At 53.7% G+C, this 19,299-nt stretch overlaps 1 protein-coding gene across 17 annotated transcripts; it reads right to left on the bottom strand.

Annotated features, from left to right (window-relative positions):
• Positions 1-4,945: 4,945 nt before the first annotated feature.
• Cblc (Cbl proto-oncogene C) lies at positions 4,946-18,625 on the bottom strand. 17 transcript variants are annotated; one of them, XM_021250930.2, is made up of 11 exons: positions 18,223-18,625; positions 15,594-15,740; positions 15,340-15,496; positions 14,950-15,071; positions 13,410-13,547; positions 11,021-11,186; positions 10,069-10,200; positions 9,418-9,579; positions 9,029-9,130; positions 5,456-5,694; positions 4,946-5,186 (listed from the first exon to the last, which is right to left on the bottom strand). In XM_021250930.2, exons 1-11 carry the CDS (start codon positions 18,561-18,563, stop codon positions 5,123-5,125), a joined length of 1,770 nt encoding a protein of 589 aa, XP_021106589.1. In that variant the 5' UTR covers positions 18,564-18,625; the 3' UTR covers positions 4,946-5,122. The 17 variants fall into 17 exon arrangements, with proteins under 17 accessions (XP_021106589.1, XP_021106594.1, XP_021106595.1 ...); XM_021250935.2 differs by having other exon boundaries at positions 5,456-5,571; XM_021250936.2 differs by having other exon boundaries at positions 5,456-5,571; positions 9,050-9,130.
• Between the last annotated feature and the right edge of the window lie 674 nt (positions 18,626-19,299).

The following is a 19,299-nucleotide window of genomic DNA, read 5'->3' as shown; positions in this document are numbered from 1 at the left end:
AGGTGACCTTTTCGTATGGGGCAGTGCCCTCTCCTCCAGGAAGGCCTCCTTTGGGTTCCTCCCGCCCTCCCCAGCCTCCTGCCCCCACCTCAGCTCTGCACCCCTTGGGCAGTCCCTGCCTGAGGATGGAGGATGGGCCTGTCCTGCGCACACACACACTGTGAGCCCCTGCAAGGGTCAAGGCTGCTTAGTCATTGTTGTGTCCTGGGAGCCACCCAGACCCAGAGCAGGTGCTCAGTGAGGCCTTGCAAGGGCAAACACAGGCACACAGGGTCCCATGCAAATTCCACAGGGTGGGGGTCACTGCAGGACACAGTGCAAGCCCTGGGGACAAGTTCACCCTGACTGCTCTGTCCCCAGCCTGTGCTCCTGCTTCCTTATGCTGGACGGGGTGGTGTGCACTCTTATCTGCTGTCCCTGTCCACCCAGCCAAGGTGCTGCCTGAGGAGGAGGCCCAGGGGGATGTACAGGAAAGAGGGGAGCCATAAGTCCCGGCCTGGCTCGCATAGACTTGCAGAAACTCGTATTACAGCAGTAATAGGGGACCTGCCCTCCCTGGTCCCCTACAATTTAGTTTCATAAAACAGCTAGAGGGATCCTGTTAAAATGAGTTAGCTCACACCACGGTTCTGCTCCGAGTCCTTCCATGGTTCTTCACTCATTCAGAGTAAAAGCTGATGTTCTCTCCGTGGCTCACGAGGTCCTGGTGCTGACCCTCGTTATTTACCCCACTTTTCCTTGCCAGCTTCGGTCTTGTCACACTGGTCTCTGCTCCCCTGCGGTTCTGCTAGCACACCAAGCAGGTTCCAGCCTCAGGACCTTTGCATTTGCTCTTCCTTCTGCAGGGACATTCTCTGTAGAGCTTCCTCTCTCACCTGCTTCTAATCTCTCATCTCCTCCTCACCTCATTAAATGGCTTTCCTGAGCCATCCTATCTCCATAGCAACTGTGCTGTCCCAGCAGCTCCTACTTCCCTTCCCTTACTATAGTTTTCCTCCATAGCATTTATTGCTGTCAAATCAATTTTTTTAAATTTTGAATATTTTTTTTCCAGTACTGGAAATTGAACTCAGGACCTTGCGCTTGCAAGGCAGGCGCAGTGCCACTGAGCTAAATCCCCAGAAATTATTTTTTTATTTTACTTATTTTTTATTATTATTATTTTTCTGTTTTGAGACACGATCTCACTGTATAGTCCAGGATGCCCTCAAACTCTTGTTCCTCCTGCCTCAGCTTCCCAAGTGCTGGGATTATAGCACCAAAGTGATTTTGTTTATTTTTAAAATTACTTGTCTTGCATAGAATCTAAGCTTGAAGAGAACAGGAAATTTCTGGTTCACTACTGGATCTCCAGTGCCTAGGACAGTGCTTGGAATGAGAAGAGAAAATATTTATGGACCGGATTAAATAATTTTCCAATTCCATCCTTGCCCTCTCGTGTGATAGACCTACAGGCATGTGTCAATTAACAATAGGGACTTCTTGTGAAAGGTGTTAGGTGGTGTTGTCATTGTGTGAGTAGCAAGGGGACACTTACACAAACTAAGATCAGCACAATGTCCTCAGGTGATATGATCACACGGGTCCCTGAAGTTTAGAGTCTGCTGAAGCAGAACTATGTCCCTTAGCATCCCCAAAGGATGCATGGTCCCTTACATAAAATAGCTCAGTATAGGGCCAGGGATTTAGCTCAGTGGCACCACGCCTGCCTCATAAGCTCAAGGTCGTGAGTTCGATCCCAGGTACCAAAAAAAAAAAAAAAAGCTCAGTAGTGAGTATAATCTGTGCAATCCTCCTGTATGCTTTCTTTCCTTTTCTTTTTTTTTTTTTTTGGTACCGGGGATTGAATTTAGGTCCTTTCAAGGCAGGCGGTAGAACCACTGAGCTAAATCCCCAGCCCCTGTATTATTATTCTTGAGAGGTGCTGGGGTTTGATCCAGACCCTCCAGCGCGCTAAACTAAACATACTTCCTATCAGGGACATACGCCCCACCCGTCTCATAAACTTTAAATCATCTCTAGATGATGATAATGACTAATCCCCTGGAAACATTGTGGAAATAGTCTTTACACTGTATTGTTCAGGGAATAATGACAACGGAAACAACATCTGTCGTTCAGTTCAGATGCAATTATTTTTTCTGAGTATCTTTGACCTGAGGTTGGCTGAACCCTCATTTGCACAACTCACAGATATGGGGGACTGACTGCCTTTTATTTATTTATTTATTTATTTTTGGTACCGGGGATCGAACTCGGGACCTTGTCCTTGTGTGGCAGGCGGTGGCACCACTGAGGTAAATCCCAGCAAAATTTATTTATTTATATATTTATTGGTGCTGGGGATTGAACTCAGGTCCTTGCGCTTGTGAGGCAAGCAGTGGAATCACTGAGCTAAATCCCCAGGCCTGACTGCCTTTTAATGAATAAGGCTTACCTTTTCTCTACCTTCCTCCCATTATTTTTCATGCAGTGCCTGACAGTTAGCTTTAAAATGAGTCTACAACCCAGCTACTTGGGAAGTTGAGGGAGGAGAATTGCAAGTCAAGGCCTCCAGATGCAACTTAGTGAGATGTTTTCTCAAAATAAAAACAAAAAAGGCTGGGGCTGTAGCTCGGTGGTAGAGCAGTTTGCCTAGCATGCACGAGTCCCTGGGTTTGATCTCCAGTGCAGCAAAAAGAACAAAAACCAAAACAAACTACTTCACAGCTTGTGGAATACAGGATCATGACAGGTTCAGAGGAGAATGGAGAATTACCCATGATTTCAGGCATGGTGTGGAAAGTGGAAGCATTGACATTTTGTGTGCTGTGCACTTTTGGTTGAACATCAAGAGTCAGGAGTGCTGAGAGAGTCTGGGAGAACTGCTTGGGGGAGAGAGCGTTAGCATAGAGCAAAGGGCGATTGCACAGAGTGTGGAAAGGGGTGGCCTGTACTGGATGTTGTAAGGCGTGGACTGTACTGGATATTGTAAGGCCGAGTTGCCTAACGCCTGCACTCTCCCCACTCATGGAGCCATCTTTACTGTCTGAAAGCCTGGCGTCCTCTGCAGAAGCCAAAGGCAGATGTTTGCTTCCCTGCCTCTGTGGGAGCCAAGGTGACTCAGCTTGGCAAATCCTTCCCCGCTCTTGGACCAGGAGCTAATACTACAGGAGAAGCAGGACTTGGCAAAGCTCTTCCAGGTCTGCAGCTGGGGCAGATCCTGCTTTCCAAAGGTGGCTGGTTCCATGTGCCTGTCCACAATCAGAGCCTGACATGTGTCTCACCATACTGCATAGTTGTGTGGCTTGCATATAACTTCACAATGCAGAAGTGACAGCACCACATGACCCCCAAGATGAGGGAGTAAAAGCCACACAGCTTCTTCGGGAGTCACTGAAATGAGCTATCACTTGGCATCTGCAGGAATTGGTTTCAGAACCCCTAGGGACACCAAAGTTCACAGATGTTCAAGATGATTAAATAAAACAATGTTGTGTTGACACAGAGCTTATGTGCACCCATATATATACACACACATGTATATATATATTTTTTGTTTTGGTAGTACTGGGTAGTACATCTAAATCCTCCTGCCTCAGCCTCCCGAGTAGCTGGGATTATGGATGTATACCACTGTACCTGATCGTCCTGTAAATTTTAAATCATCTCCTAAGACTTACAATGCCTAATACAATGCGAATGCTAGGTAAAGGGTCATTGCATGGTATTGTTTAGGGAATTATGTCATGAAAAAAAGCCTACATGGTACACATGTAAGTTTTTAAAAAGTATAATTGGCTGGGCATGGTGGTACACGCCTATAATCCCAGCACTCAAGAGGCTGAGGCAGGAGGATTGCCTCAAATTCAAGGACAGCCTGAACTACATAGAAAGACCCTGTTTCAACAAAGAAACAAACATCGATTCACAGTAGATTGGATCCCCGAGTGCAGGCCCAGCAGTCCAGAGGCCATCCGGCCCCCAGCATCCCTGCTCCGAGTGCCACTAGTTTATACATTCTGATTGCACCTCCGCCAGAGCCACTCATCTCAGGTCGCCCCAAATCCTGGCCCCCAGCGACCACGAGCAGTGAAGCAGCCAGCTCTGTCCTCCGCTGCTAAATCTCGGAGCAATGTGTCATGAGCACCAGCTGACGAGAAAAGCAACTGGACCCTGCTTCCGGGACAACGAGGCAGTGACGTAAGCTTGGGGCCAGCGTTCACCAGGGGACCAGGGTGACCTCATCAGAACGGCTCTTTGGAGCGACTGTGGCTGGTGACTGCTGATGGCCAACAGCCACTCCCACTCAGGTTGCAATCCCGGTTCTGCGAGTGACCCAAACCCTCTCAGTAAAGTGCCTTTCTGTCTCCAAGGCGGCTTCTGTGGCTCGGGAAGAAATCCCTGACACAAACTTTCGAGCTTCCTCCCTGTGGATTCCTCCTCTCATCTTTTCCATCTCAGCTCAGATGTTCCCGCCTCTCAGCTCTCCTTGACTTCCCAGGCCGGGTCACACATACCCCCTGCGCCCCTGCAAACCTGGGGCTCCCCCACCCCAGTCTGCCCACCCCGGGCCCTCTCAGGTCTTGTCTCCCCCTGTATCACCAGCATTTCAGAGCCCAGGGCTGGGCACAGGCAGGGGTTCAGGGTCTGGGGTGCTCTAATGGGAAGCAGAGGGAACCTGGGGCCCTCAGGATGGTCCCCAGGTGGAAAGCCAGTTCCTAGCATGAGTTAGGCTGCCATTACTGCTGCTCCCGGGAGAAGGACCAAGAAGGGAGGAATAAGAGAGGGATGGGGGGGGAAGACTGTGGTTAGATAGGAGCCTCCCTTGCAAGGAAGTGTGGGGTCCCCTGGACCAGGTCAAACTTGGGCTTCTGGGCTCAGGAATGTCTGCATGATGGGGTGGGGCTGGTTGCCAGATTCGCTGAGAACTTGGGACCCAGGAGTCCTGGGACTGAAGGAGAAGCCTGGGTGCCCCTGCTCCATGTGGGGGGCTGTGGGCAGAGGGGGTGTGGGGTTGAGTCTACTGCGGTGATCATGTGGTCACCAGGCTTGGGGACCACCCTTTCTCAGTGCCAAGCTGCCCCCTGGTGGCTGCTGCCCTCTTCCTTCACACACTAGAGGTCTGATCAGGCTTGGCATTTTATTTCTGCTTCACAAACCCCCTCCAGCCCCTGAGGGCCCCTGTAGCAGCACATCCGGGCAACCTGCAATGCAGGAGAGAAGTGTGTTAGGGAGGGGATGGAGCTCAGCAGGGAGGGAGCTGGAGAGATGCAAGTTGGGTGGTGTGGAGTCACATGGCTTCAAGGCCTGGGGGAGCCATCATGGGGCCCCACAGGGGCAGCTGGAGGGATGCGCTTCCTTTTAGGAGTTTCTACAATGGAGGAGTTGGGGCTGGTCAATTTCCTGGGACCCGGTATTTCCCTTCCACCCCTTTTCCTTAGACCCAGGATGCCCTCACTGTCACTCCACTTACTCTGTGGCCCCTTCTGTGGCCTGGGCCCTGGAGGTGGCATTCCACATGGCTGAGGCCACAGTCCTGATTCTCGGCAAGGGAAAGGGGCCCCGGAGTCGGGGGAGGGCCAGAGGTGCCTGGAGGAGAGGAGATTCAGAAATGTCCCAGGTGAGCTGTCTTGGGTGAGGCTTCATAGGCCCAGGCAGGAGTGATGCAGGGTCTTGTCCCCAATCCAAGCTGGTTTCCCCTTGCTCCTTTCCCTTGAGTAGGATGAAGTTCTGTTTGTCCATCTGTCAGTGTACTACCCATTCATCTATCAACCCATCTACCCATCCGTCCATCTATCAATCTATCCTCCGCCCACCCACCCACCCACCCACCCATCCCACAATCATCCCCTGAGCATCCAGTGCATCAGGCTCTCACTGTTCTGGGCTCTGAGGACACAGCCATGAGTAAAGCAGAAAAATCTCCCCTTGCTCATGGAGCTGAGGATCTGCCGAGCCAGGCTTGTGCTAAGTCATCAGCTAACGCCCAAGCTCAGGTTTCAGGGTGTCCTGGTTCTTCTGAGCACGTGGGGACAGGGGCTGCCTCTGAGAGGCAGGGACGACGGGCTGAGGCCAAGGCTGGGAAGTAGGCAGGGCTCTCGGGCTCCTTGGAAAGTCCAGGGCGGCAGACTCAGGAGCTGGGGGTGGATGGGGCCAGGTCCCCAGGCACTGGGGGCGGTGCCGAGGGCTTTGGCTTGGATTCTTGGTACTGAGGAAGCAGTGGGGGCTTCCGAGAAGGAAAGGGATGGGGAAGGGATGTGACTCAGGTCTCAGCAGCCCGATCTCCCAGGCTTCGTCAGGGCGTGTGGTGGGGCTTGTGTCACACCTGTCGCCATTCTTCACTCAGAGACAAGGGGGTCAGAGAGGTCCCTGGGGACCAGCGTGTGGCAGTGTCTCCTAGGGAGGTGGGTTTCTCAGGAGAGCAGTGGCATGCGGGGAGCATTCCTAGAGACAGTCACAGCCAAAGTGACACCGACCAGGAACACAGCTCTGCCGCATCCGGTGCACTGGACAGCCTCAGGGGGCAGGGACAGGCCTCATGCCCACTGGCCCACTGTCCAGACAGCGGAACCGAGGCAGTGGAGCGGGAGGGAGGCTGAGCCCTGGTGCCATGGTCCTGACTCCTGCAAGATCTCCAGCTCCTGGGCCTCAGTGTCGCTTTGTGTGGAATGGAAGCCCTAATGGTACCCACCTAATGGGGTTGTCATGACAATGGGAGTTAACAAGGAGTGCCAAGGCCGGGTAGTAAAGTGAGGCTGTGTCTAAAAAAATAAAACAAAAAGCCGAAACAAAACAAAATAAATACAAATTAAAGAAACACAGGGCCGGGGGTTTAGCTCAGTGGTTCCGCTGCCTGCCTTGAATGCACAAGGTCCCGAGTTCGATCCCCGGTACCAAAAAATAAAAAATAAAAAAGCAAAACAAGCCGGGCACAGCGATACATGCCTGTAACTCCAGCACTTCGGGAGGCTGAGGGAGGAGGATGGCAAGGTCGAGCCCAGCCTGGGTAACTTAGCTAGGTCTTGTCTCAAAATAAAAAAGTAAAGGGGCTGGGGATGGAGCTCAGTGCAAAGGTTCAGTGCTCAATTCAATGCCCAATGCTGGGAAAAAAAAGAAAAGAAAAAAGTAGTGCGAGGCATGGAGCAAATGTCACACACACATGAACTGCTCTCTGGGAACAGCCACCCTGCTGAGAAGTAGCAGAGTGAGCCTGCTGTCCCTGCTGCGGTGGGTTCTGAAGAAGTGAGAGCAGGAGGTGCCTGGCGCTTGAGGCTGGCGGGGTCTGGGAAAGGAGAGGAGGGCGTGCGGGGTGCAGGCTGGCCCTGGCAGAGGTGCCCCCCTCTGGCTGGAGGTGCCCGTCAGCCCGCTGCTGGCTGTGTCCCCTCATTGTCCTCAGGGAGTCAGCTGAGTGCTCCTAATGTTTCCATTTGCTTTTGGCTGCAGGTTGGCGGGATCTGTTTTTAGCTTCCCTCGCTGGTCTCCGCACCCCCCTTCCTGCTGGCTCTCGTTTGCTGTGGTCCAATAACGCTCCGGACTTCCTGAGCTGTTTGTTTGAGGTCTGCTCAGTATTGATTAAAGCTGCCAGTGTACTGGGCTGGAGAGCCTAACAGATCTGCCCCTTGAGCTCAGAAAATCTAAGGACGGAAATGAGGGGGATGGAGAAGAAAGCATGACCAGAGTGCACTTGAAAAATAAGCAGATGGCCAGGCATGGCGGCCTGCACCTGTGATCCCAGCGCTCAGGAGGCTGAGGCAGGAGAATCGCTGTGAGTTCAAGGCCAGCCTGGCTACACAGTGAATTCAAGGTCAGCCTGAACTACTTAGGAAGGTCCTGTCTCAGAACAATAGCAACCAAAAGGCCAAAACAAATAGCAGAAAGGTGTGGTGCACACCCCACACCAACAGTGTGAGAGCCTGAGGCAGGAGGATCCCAAGTTTGAGCCCAACCTGAACAATTAAGAGACTTAGCAAGACCCTGTCTCAAAAAATAAGAAAAGAAAAAAGGGTTGGGAATGTAGCTCAGTGAGAAGACCCTGGATTCAACCCCCAGGACTGAGAAAATAAAAGAACAACAACAACAAAACTCCAGACAAACAAAGAAAACTGCAAATGGAGGCTGGGACTGTAGCTCAGGAGCAGAGCACTTCCCGCCCAGTGTGGAGGGGGTGGGTGGTTCCATTCCTCAGTCCTGCAAAAAACCAAAGCAACCCCCCCCCACCACCAAAAAAACCCCTCCAAAAAACCCCCCTCAAAACCCCAACAGATGCCTTGGGTGCCTTAAAAGCCCTGATGCTGGTTTGTCCTCATTCAGGCTGTGTGGCTTTGGGAGCTTTTTCCCCTGGACAAAGGGGAGAGGAACATCACTGACTTCCAGGGGCTGTGGGAAGACTCAGCTGTGTCTCTTTATCCACTGCCCATTTACTGAGCCCCGGCCTCGGGTAGGTGCCACGCACTGTTCTAGACTCTGGAGGTGGCACAGAGAGTGAGACAAGGTCCTGACCCAGGGAGGGGTCATTAGAGACAGAAAATACTGGACATGCTGAGCGCGGTGGTGCACACCTGTAATCTCAGCACTTGGGAGGCTGAAGCAGGACAATCACTGCAAGTTTAAGGCCAGCCTGGGCTACATAGAGACAGCCAATCTCAAACACAACACAACAACAAAAAAGAAATATGCTCCATGGCCTTGGGAAAGGACTGTGGGTACTCGGTGGGGCAGGGGCTGAGGGACATGGCTGCTCTTCTCAATAGGTGCTCAGGGAAAGCATCCGTGAGAGGAGGGTGGAAAGGGAGTGAGGAGAGGAGGCTCAGGCTGAGGGAGCAGCAGGTGCAAAGGCCTTGGGGTAGGATGTGCCTGAGATGCTGGGAGGAGAGCAAGGAAACAAACGAGAAGAGGAGTAAAGATGAAAACCGAGAAACAGCCATGGCGGTGGCTGCCAGACCACACCATGCCTTGGACATGGGGCCGAGGATGAGGGCCCCCTGGGCCCCCTGAGCCTAGGGGCCACACCAGGGAGCCCGGAGCTGTGTGACACCCAGCTGCCCACCTCAGGTGACGCCAGACTCACTGCCTCCAGCTGGCATTCGCTTCTGGGCCTCCTGGGGGGCAGATCTAGCCGAGGGGGCAGAGGGGGAGCAGAGGGGGCCACCTAGAGAGAAAGATGGGGGCTCAGTGAGTGCCACGTTCTTCTTGTCCACTCCAGCTTCTGCCTGGAGGAAACACAGCAACCTTCCAGGTACAGACATGACAAGGAAGACAGTCCCAGCCACAGGATGGTGTCAGCCAGAGAAGCCACTCCAGACCCCTGGGTAGGAAAATGTCCAGGCCGCTGGATCATAAGATACCTGTTCTGGTCCTCCTCCCTCAGACCCGGGGTCCAGGCCCAGCCGCCTCCCTCAGACCCAGGGGTCTGGTCCCCCCATCAGCTCTTCCTACCTGCTCCAGCTCCAGCTCCACATTCTCTTGGTCACTGCTGTCATCCGTGTCCACAGCAGTGGCCCCACCCTCCGCTGTGTCCCCTGAGAGCTGATAGATGCTCACGGCCTCCCGGTCCTTGATCTCGCAGCGGCAGAAGGGGCAGATCTGGCTGTCCTCGTTCTGCCAGGTGGAGAGGGAAGAGGTCAGCATCTCCCTGCATCCACCATGTTCCTGGACTCAAGGATGTCACCTCCACCACAGTGACATGGGGAGGGCTGTGGCACAGAAATGCTGGAGGGGAGGCAGGGGGACCAGGAGGGGCCCACATGGCCCCTCACCCATCCTGGAGCCTCCCACCATTAGCACTGTTCTCCAGAGGAAGAGGCCACGGCTCAGAGAGGCAAAGCTCCCAACTCCAGGTCACCCAGCAAGGGAAGGAGGGCACTGTGCCCACTGCTAACATGGCCAGAGAACACGGCCACAGGGGCTATGTGGGCAGAGCGAGATGGAGAAGGAGGCACAGACACAGTGGGCCTGCTAATCCCCAGCAGGGGTCTGCTCTCCAGACCTAGGTTTCTCCATCTGACCCATGAGGTCCAAGGGAGATCCTGTGGGGAGCTTTTATTGTGGAGGGGGGACCTGGGGCAAGGAGGCAGGGCAGGGGCCCACCTGCCAGGCAGCCAGGCAGTGGCTGCAGAGCAGGTGTCCACATGGCTCGATCTTCACGTCCTTGTCCCGCTCGGCGCAGATCTTGCACAGCTCGAAGGTGGAGTCCATGGCCCAGTAGAGCTGCAGCTGCTCCTGGCGGTGAGCAGGCAGCAAGAACAAAAGGTAGGGGTGGGGGATGGGCAGCACAGGAAGCCACCGCCCCTTGCCACCCCCAGATCCTCGCTGCCTGCCAGGAGGCTTCTCCCTGGGTTGTCTACTCTCGGGTTGCCAGAGTTAGCAAATAAAGATGCAGGGCTCCCTATTAAATCTGAGTTTTGAGCTGGGTGTGGTGGCGCACATCTGTAACGCCTGCACTCTTCGAGGCTGAGGCAGGAGGGCTGCAAGTCTGGGTCCAGCCTGGACGTAGTGACTTAGCCAGAGTCTGTCTTTAAAAAGATTTTTAAAAGGACTAGGGATGTAGCTCTGTGTGAAGATCCTGGATTCCATCCCTTGTAAGTATAAAAAACAATTTCCAATAAGCAGTGAATAGAATCTCTCACTGGCAAGCGCTCAAGTGCACTCGCTGCTCTGATGATCTCAGCAGTACCACTTCCTCTTCCAAGACCCACGATAACCCTGGGAGGGAGGCAGGAAGAGCTGCAGTTTCCAGAGGGCGAACTGGGCAGCAGAGAGGCCAAGGGATTGACTTGAGGTCACACAGCCGCCCATGGGCTCTAGGCCAAGGTGAGGTATTTTTTGTTTGTTTGGTGTTTTTGGTACTGGGAATCGAACTCGGCTCCTTGTGCTTGTGCAGCAGGCGGTGAAACCACTGAGCTAAATCCCTGGCCCTTGTTTGGTTTTTTTTCTTGGTACCGGGGATCAAACTCAGGTCCTTACGCTTGGGAGGCAGGCGGTGGAACCACTGAGCTAAATCCCCGGCCCTTGTTTGGGTATTTTAGAGACAGGGCCTCACTATGTAGTCCTGGCTGGGCTCAAACTTGTAGCAATCCTCTTGCCTCAGTCTCCCGAGTGCTGGGCTCCTGGTTTTCACCTTTGACACGTGGATGCGCTGGTGGGGTTCTGCCTGGCAGAGCTCCGTCAGGTCTGGGTTGCGGTTCTTTCCATCTGGGTAGCAGAAGCTGGGTGAGGGACACGGGGTTATGAGGTAGCAAATCAAGTGACAAGGACTGGACACAGCACCCCTAGGATTAGAGACCTGCTTGAATCCACTGCTGGTTCTGTGCTTCACCTGGGTCTGTTCAGGGCAGGTGTCCTCAGGTCCCCCAAGGGCAGAGTAGTGTCCCCAGGCCCCCCAAGGTGGCCCCATGAAGCCTCAGTGACTCCAGCTCTTGAGGCAAGGGCTAGACTGGGCCAGGAGATGGAAGCAGGCTTAGGCAGCCCTCCTGGAACCTAGGGTCTCTGCGCTGAGCTACACCCCCGGCCCTTAATGTTCTAAAAAACTTTTTGTTTTTTTAATACAGGTTCTCACTTTGTAGGACAGGTTAGCCTTGAATTCACTAAGCAGCCCAGGCTAGCCTGATCCTCCTGCCTCAGCCTCCTGAGTGCTGGGATAACAGGTGTGTGTCACCATGCCTGGCTTTTTTAAAATTTTGAGACAGGATCTTGCTAAATTGCCTATGTTGTGTTTGAATATGTGGTCCTCCTGCCTCAGCCTCCCAGAGTGCTGGGATTATAGGTATGTGCCACCATGCTGGGCTACGATTCCACTTTTCTTCTTTAGGCCTGGTCATGACAGAGTCACAGATTGTTGCTTCAACTGAGTTCTTGAATTTTAGGCTGTCAGCAAGGGAACATTTCCTGAGACATTTTTTTTGGTACCAGGGATTGGTAGGCAGTGGAACCACTGAGCTAAGTACCCGGCCCTCCCAAGACCTTTCATTTTTTTTTTTTTTTGGTACCGGGGATTGAACTCAGGTCCTTGCGCTTGCGCAGCAGGTGGCGAAACCACTGAGGTAAATCCCCGGCCCCCCAAGACCTTTCTTACCACTTCTTGCTTTTTGGGGCAAAGGCAACTGCTGTAAACAGTATAGGACGCCTGGCTGGGGCCCCACGGCGACTGTCACATTGTGTGACCAAAGCTGACCTCAGTTTCCCCTTCTGTAAAATGAACAGGATCAGGCCCAGGGCAAATAAGACAAAGCTTTAGTCGGCTTGGTGGTCCGTCCCTGTAATCCCAGCACTCTGAGAAGCTGAGGCAAGAGTATCGAGAGTTGGAGCCCAGTCTGGGGTACACAGCAAAAGTCTGCCCTAAAATAAAAAGAACTGGGGATGTCGTTCAGTGGTAGAGCACCCTGTATTCAATCTGCAGCACACACACACACACACACACACACACACACACACACACACACACACGCACACACATACACACACACAGGAACAGAAAGCATAACAATGGAGAAAAGGGCATGGAACAGACATTTTCTTGTGGTGTGGGAGCTGAAACCAGAAGGTGTTGCTCTCTTCCACCTCAGCTGAGAAGCAGTGGATCAGGCAAGTCAAAATTTGCCCCAGCTGTGCGTGGTGGCCCACACTGCTAACCCCAGCACTTGGGAGGCTGAGGCAGGAGGATCGCTGTGAGTTTGAGGCCAGCCTGGACTACAAAATGAGTTCAAGGCCAGTCTGAACTACATAGCAAAACCCTGTCTCAAAAAAACCAAAAATTAAAATAAAATTTGCCCCACGCAGGCAGAGAGAGGCTGCTTTTGCTGTTTTATTTATTTATTTAGGTACCAGGGATTGAACTCAGGACCTTGCGCTTTTGAGGGAGGTGCCAGAACCACTGAGCTAAATCCCAGGCTCTGCTTTTGCTGTTTTAAGTGGCTTCCAAGAATAGTGCTAAAGGGCTGGGGATTTAGCTCAGTGGTTTCACCACCTGCTGCACAAACGAAAGGACCCGAGTTCGATCCCCGATACCAAAAAAAGAATAGTGCTAAAGCTGGATGTGGTGGGGCATGCCTGTACTCCCAGAACTCAGCAGGCTGAGGCAGGAGGATCGAAAGTTTGAGGCCAGGCTACATAGTGAGTTCAAGGCCAGATTGAACTACTACAAAGTTAGACCTTGTCTCAAAAACCAAACCAAAAAAAAAGAACATATACCTACTGTGAGTGGGAAGCAACCCCGTCTACCGTCAACCCCATCTGCCTGTCTACCTGTCTATCATGTACCTATCCTATCCCTAGTGGCCCATTCTGCAGCTTCCTCAATGACAAAGGCGCCCCACTCCGACCCTCGACCGCCACCTGCTGGACGTATGTAGAGTCACAGGTGGTGGCGTCCTCTGCGTGATTTTACCAGGTTGATTTTTTGCCTCCCTCTTCCTGCGGGGATGGGGACTCACCTGCCGTCCTTTTGTCCTTCCAGGAGCACCTGTAACAGGGGTCTATTGGGAGGGATGGTCTGTAGGATGCTGCCATCCGTGCTCACGTACCCGATGGCCCACTGCCCCAGGCGGGTGCAGCTGGGCCGGAAGATGTAGCTGGAGGGAGAAAGGTGGGCGGTGTGTGTGTGTGTGGGGGGGTCACCTCTGCCCCTCTGATGGAGATGCTAAGTTAGACAATAGCAGGCAGCCAGAGAGGGACAGGCCCTCAAGGGACACCAGGATTTCGGTTGGAGTCGGATTTCAGGAGCCCCTGGCCTGCAGACCTCCCTATGGAGACCCAGGCGGCTGGAGGCTGTACTGAGATTAGCACTACTGGTCCTACTGGGCCCAGATAGGCATCGGGCCCCTGGGCTGGCAAGCAGAACATCTGGGCCCCTGCTCTGTCACCTTTGATCCTCCCACCTTACAGATTACAGATAAGCTGTGGTCATGGCGCACACCACCTACCCTCCGTCCGCCCTCGCTTGCCTGCCGGAGCCACAGCACCTGAGTGACTGTACTTGTGATCCTGCAGGCCGATGGCAGTTTGATCCCCATACCCACTTTGTGACTCTGCGGTATAAATTACCACAGACAAAGTGCCTCAGCGGAAACCCAGGAGCTATTCTCCTTCTTATTTCCCATAAAACTCTCCTATCCTCCTCCTTTGACTTCATTCCTCGATGTTGTGAGACCAGGAACTTGCACATCTGACATCTAGGAAGCTGACTCCGGCTCTGCTGATGAGGGCATTTCAGGGACCCTGACCACAGGGATGGGAGTCGGTTCTGGGGCTTTTGCTAAAAGAATCAGAACCAGGTTATCTCTGTTCTACAGCGGATGCTAAGCGGCAGCTTCTAAAAGCCATTTGCCACCACGAGGACAGACCATGCCTGAGAACAATACAGAATGGGTAGGAACAGAAACAGATTTCTGGCAGTAGGACCTGGACACCTGGATCCAACTATGTCTGCAACTCACACTCTTGGTTTTTCAATTATAGGAATTAATTCATTCCCTTTTCTTTTCCCTTAACCAGGCTTGAAGTTAACTGGAAGAACTGGAACAGTGCTAACACGCTTGCCTTCCTAGGCTCCTGTACTCACCAACTTGACCTCCTAACTCTCTTAACTTTCTCATGTTCTATGTAGCTCAGCTCTTCAGTTCTGAGCCTGGGCAGTGGGTAGCTCAAAACTCCCGGTTTAAAATAATTTAAGGATTTAGGTATCTGGTTTCTCAGTCATCTGCACCAACAAAATATTTAACATGGCTCAGCATGGGCTCTGACCCATCAGAAATGGACCTCACCCAGGGCAGGATATTCAAGGCCCTGCCTAGGCCAGGGATTGTTCAATTGCTGGACTGTGGGGTGGCGTGGGAGCTGTGGAGAGGGCCCTGGGTATTCTGCTCGGATCTCCCCTCTCTGAGGCTCCAGGAGCCTCAGCCCTTCCTCTCTGAGGCTCTCTGCCCTCCCCATGAGGGCTGGCCCAGAACCCTGAGGCACCGCCACTACAGTTACCTGCCTGGCTTGTCTCTGCAGGCCTGCAGGCGCACCTGCACCTCATCATAGGTCAGGAAGGCCATGTAGCCTGGGTGGTTGATGGCCAGGAGCTGCCAGTTCTTGAGCAGTGTCGGCCATGGCTGGGGGGCAAGGTTGGTGTCAGGGAGAGACCAAGAGGAAGCTCACATTGCTAGTGCCTCCCAGAGGCAAGAATCCAGCCAGATGCTCACAGCCCTAGTGGCTCTGGGGCAATGTCTACATGGAAGTCCCTAGACATTTATATCCCAGGCCCCGTTTCCACCCTCAGCCCCAGGGTCCAGGCCCAGCCTCCTCCCTCAGACCCAGGAATCCAGGCCCAGCCTCCTCCCTCAGTTCCGGGCACTGGGGGCTCTGCCTGCCCTCCCTGACCTGGAAAAGCCTGGTGAAGATGTCAAATTCAAAGATGGATATGTGGCCACTGCAGGTGAGGTCGATGGTGGAGCGCAGGGCCTGAGCAGTGGCCCCAGGTTCCACGGGGTGGCAGGTGCTCAACAGTGACTGGAACTCAGCCCAGGGCAGCACACAGCTGTGGAGTTGGGTGGGGAGAGTTGGCTGAGCCCGGGGGGCCCTTGTGTATCCCCTACACCCCTCAGTACCCTGAACCCCAGGTCCGGGCCACTCACCGGGCACCACAGTGCTCCCTCCAGAAGGCATGAGCTGCGGTCTTGGTGAGCTGGTACCTGTGCCCGCAGTACCTTCCCCCAGGGAAGAGCGCGCCCAGCTCTGCGTGCATGTGGCTGAAGATGAGGGCCAGCTTGGCCAGCTGCCGCCTGCAGGGGTGAGCTCTGAGCACTGGGTTGGACCTTGGGGCTCCCACTGGTGCCCCCCTGGAGTTCCCCCCGACTCTGATACATCAGTGACATATTTGAGTGCATCCTGAAATAGTCTCAGTGCTGAGGCTTGGTCTCTGGACCTCAGTGAAGTGGATCTGTGAAGTGTAGAAGCAGCTGGGGCCCAAATCAGCCTCCAGCAGGTGGAGCCGCTTCCTGCCTGCCGGTCACGGCGCATGCTCAGATGGTCCCCACCGGTGCAGGGGCTGCGCTCAGCCTCCCAGGTTCCTGAGCACCAGGTAGGGGCAGACAGGACCACACTGGCCCTTAGCAGCTCAGTGATTCTTGGCTAATGTCTTTTCTTTCTTTTTCCTAAGTTTGTTTCCTCAACTGTGAAATGGGGATAAGGTCAGCATAAGGACTGTCCCTCCCTCATGGGGGATCGATGAGGATTCTGATGTCTTATGAGCAGGCGGGGTCATAGCACCCTGGGCAGAGCGCTGGGAGAGTACACATCAATTTTATCACGGACATGGTGGTCACGCCTGTAATCTCAGCACTCAGGAGGCTGAGGCAGGAGGATCGCTGAGAGTTTGAGGTCAGCCTGGGCCACATAGGGAGTACAAGGCCAGCCTGCACTACATAGCGAGAGCCTGTCTCAAAAAAAAAAAAAAAAAGAAAAAATCAGCGTGGTTATTTTATGTGAGTAGTTTTACGGATAGTCCATACTGAGAGGTACTGCGAATGTGACAAACTGCTGGGTGCACACGGCGAGTTTGACGCCAGCCTGGGCACCTTTAAGGAGACCCTGTTTCAAAATAAAAAACTAAAGGGCCAGGGATTTAGCTCAGTGGCACCGCAGTGCCTGCCTTGCAAGCCTGAGGTCCTGAGTTCGACCCCTGGTACAAAAAAAAACCCCAAAAAACTAAAATGGGTCAGCCATGTGGCTCAGTAGTAGACTGCTTGCCCAGCTGGCCCAGGTCTCTGGGTTTAATCCCCAGTACTGAGAGAAAGAAAAACTTAAAAAATGAAATGCACACCAGATTACAAGAACCTAGCGCAAAAGAAAAGAATACGAGTTGAAGTAATATTTTGGATAGAGTGAGTTAAAGAAAATGTTATTAAAACTCATTTCACCTGTTTTTTAAAAGATAATTTTCATATGTCTACGAGAAAATTCTAACTACCCGCATGGGTCGGATTAGGTTGTCAGGGACACAGCTGGTCTAGAACCTACTTTGATCAGTTCCAGGCCCCCTGTGACTACAGCGGACCTCCCTCCCCCAGCCCCTAAGTTTCTGACTTTCTAGAGCCCTCTGGTTCCCAGTGGAATTTTGCCACCTTTCTTAGGAGCTTCTAGAAATTTGCTTGACATGGTGATTAGGACAGGGGGACAGTGCCTTCCAGTGAAGTTTGTCCTGATCCTACCTGACTTTCCAGAGACCCATCTGACACATGTGAAGGCAGAAATTCCATCTATAATTACCTGAGCCCTGAATCTGCTTGCATTTTACACAAGCATTTTTGAACATTTAAATTGATACTGAGTTGGACATGGTGTTGCAAGCCCATAATCCCAATAGTCTGGGAGGCTGAGGCAGGAGGATTGCAAGTGACCCAGCCCGGGCAACTTAGCAAGACCCCGTCTCAAAGTTTAAAAAAGGCTGGGAATGTAGCTCAGGGTGAAGGCCCTGGGTTCAGTCTCCAGTACCAACAAAAGATTGATACTGAATTTTTCAGGAATCAAACACTCCTCTATATTAAGGTAAAACCATTTGATTCCACCTCGTGGCAGTTTTAATGATGGGTGCCAGGGTCTGACTAGTCAATCTGACCTCCCAGGATAATTGTGCCTTGCCAATTTGAAGCAAAATATATATTATGAATAACATTCCTTTGATCATTGTCTTATAATATAATTTGGGCATTATAGTGATTTAAAAAATACAGGCAGACAGGTTGTTAAAGCTGTGTGTTTCACTTCAGGATAAATTGAGGAGAAACCACAAGTATGTGCATGCTCAAGGCTCGTGGAGTCTGGCAGTGCAGGCTTAGACCTCTCTCTGGCTGTGGCTCCAGCCTCCTCTGCCTGTCCCTCAGCTGCCTGTCCTCCGGGTTCAGAGCAGCAGAAAAGACAGAAAAGTCCAAGGTCCTGGGCCAGCTGTTCCTCAGGAACTGAAGACCAGGACGGTAGGTAGCCCAGGCAGGGACCACCAGCCTGGTCTTCAGAGTCTCCAGATGCGACCATCTGTCCTTCTCCACAGGATGCCCAGCGACCCCACATCCCCAGGGCGGTGCATCAAGGGCCCTGGGACCAACTTCACTGTGACCCAGAAAAGGGGAGATGAGGGCTGAGGGTCTGCGGGACCAAGGATGGAAAAAAATATGGGTGGTTCAGTTTTCCTGGGTCTGAGGGAGGAGGCTGGGAGCATGACCGCGGACTCATCCAGGACTTTGTTCTGGGAGGAGGCCGTCCACTCACCTGAGCATGGAGCCCTCCCGGAAGAGCTCTTCGTTGACTCCCCGTCTGCCTCGAGCTGGCAGGAAAGCGGCCACCTGCCTGCCCTTGGCCTCCAGGTTGGCCAGGTACACGTGGAGAAAGTCCCAGGCACCCCCGGGACCCTCGGGGCCGGCGTCGCGTTGGGCTTTGGCCACCTCCCGCAGGAGCTGCGCCGTGCCGGGCAGCAGGTCCTGCAGCGAGGGCGGCCCCATGGCCAGCCGGGGGTCCCCGCACTGCTCCTCCAGGCGCTGCAGCAGCCTCACCGCCCGGCCGAGCGAGCGCTGCTCTCCCCACTGCCACCCTCGCGGGCCGGCGGCTGCCATGGTCCCCGGGTGCCCGGGCACGGACTGGTGCGACGCGAAGGGCGCCGCGGCGGGGGTGGGGCAGGGCGGGACCGCAGGTGAGGGAGCCCTCGGGGGCGGGGCTGGGGGCCGGGCGCCTGGCTTCCTCAGAGGGCGGGTGCGGCGTCTGACTTCTGTGAGAGCAGTTCAGTGGCTTTGGTGCCGGGCGACAGAGGGGACTTCTGATGGGTGGGTTGAAGGTAGGACGCCTGGTTCCTCCGGGGAGGGGTGGGCGCCGGGGCAGGGCCTCGGAGGGCCTCGGGCTCTTGGTAGGTGGAGGCAGGGAGGGCAGGGAGTTGTTCTGGAGCACAGCAGCCCTGGATCAAGGCTGAAAGTCTGCAGTGTTGGTCGTGGCGTGGCACTGAAGGTCAGAGAGCCGAGCTTCCCAGGAGGATTGGTCAGAGGGCGACCCTCAGCAGGAAGGCACAGAGACCGAGGATCCCTGTCTCCCCACAGCGGAGAGGAATGCAGGAAATCAGGCTGGAGTTTAGATGACCCAAGAACAAGAATTTGCAGAGCTGCCTGGGCGTAGTGGCACACGCCTGTAATCCTAGCTGCTCGGGAGGCTGAGACAGGAGGATCAAAATTTCAGGTCAGCCTGGGCAATTTAGCAAAACCTTGTCTCAGAATAAGGGCTGGGAATGCAGCTCAGGGGTAGAACGCCTGCAGGAGGCCTTGGGTTCAGTGGCTGGCACAGCGAAAAAGAACGCACCGGGCT

Source organism: Heterocephalus glaber, unplaced genomic scaffold (genome assembly GCF_053883595.1).
Source record: "Heterocephalus glaber isolate CG9 unplaced genomic scaffold, H.glaber_assembly_v1.0 deba00001744, whole genome shotgun sequence".
Lineage (NCBI taxonomy): Eukaryota > Metazoa > Chordata > Mammalia > Rodentia > Bathyergidae > Heterocephalus > Heterocephalus glaber.
Note: the sequence above shows the minus strand (reverse complement) of the source record. Positions and strands in the feature narration are given on the sequence as shown.

Excerpts from the sequence above, each read along its gene's own strand:
- Cblc (XM_021250930.2), bottom strand. The coding sequence starts at position 18,563 with ATGGCAGCCGCCGGCCCGCGAGGGTGGCAGTGGGGAGAGCAGCGCTCG. Across the intron at positions 15,072-15,339 it reads TCTTCACCAGGCTTTTCCAG|CCATGGCCGACACTGCTCAA; the intron begins GTCAGGGAGGGC and ends CTTGCCCCCCAG. Across the intron at positions 13,548-14,949 it reads TGCAGAGACAAGCCAGGCAG|CTACATCTTCCGGCCCAGCT; the intron begins GTAACTGTAGTG and ends TTCTCCCTCCAG.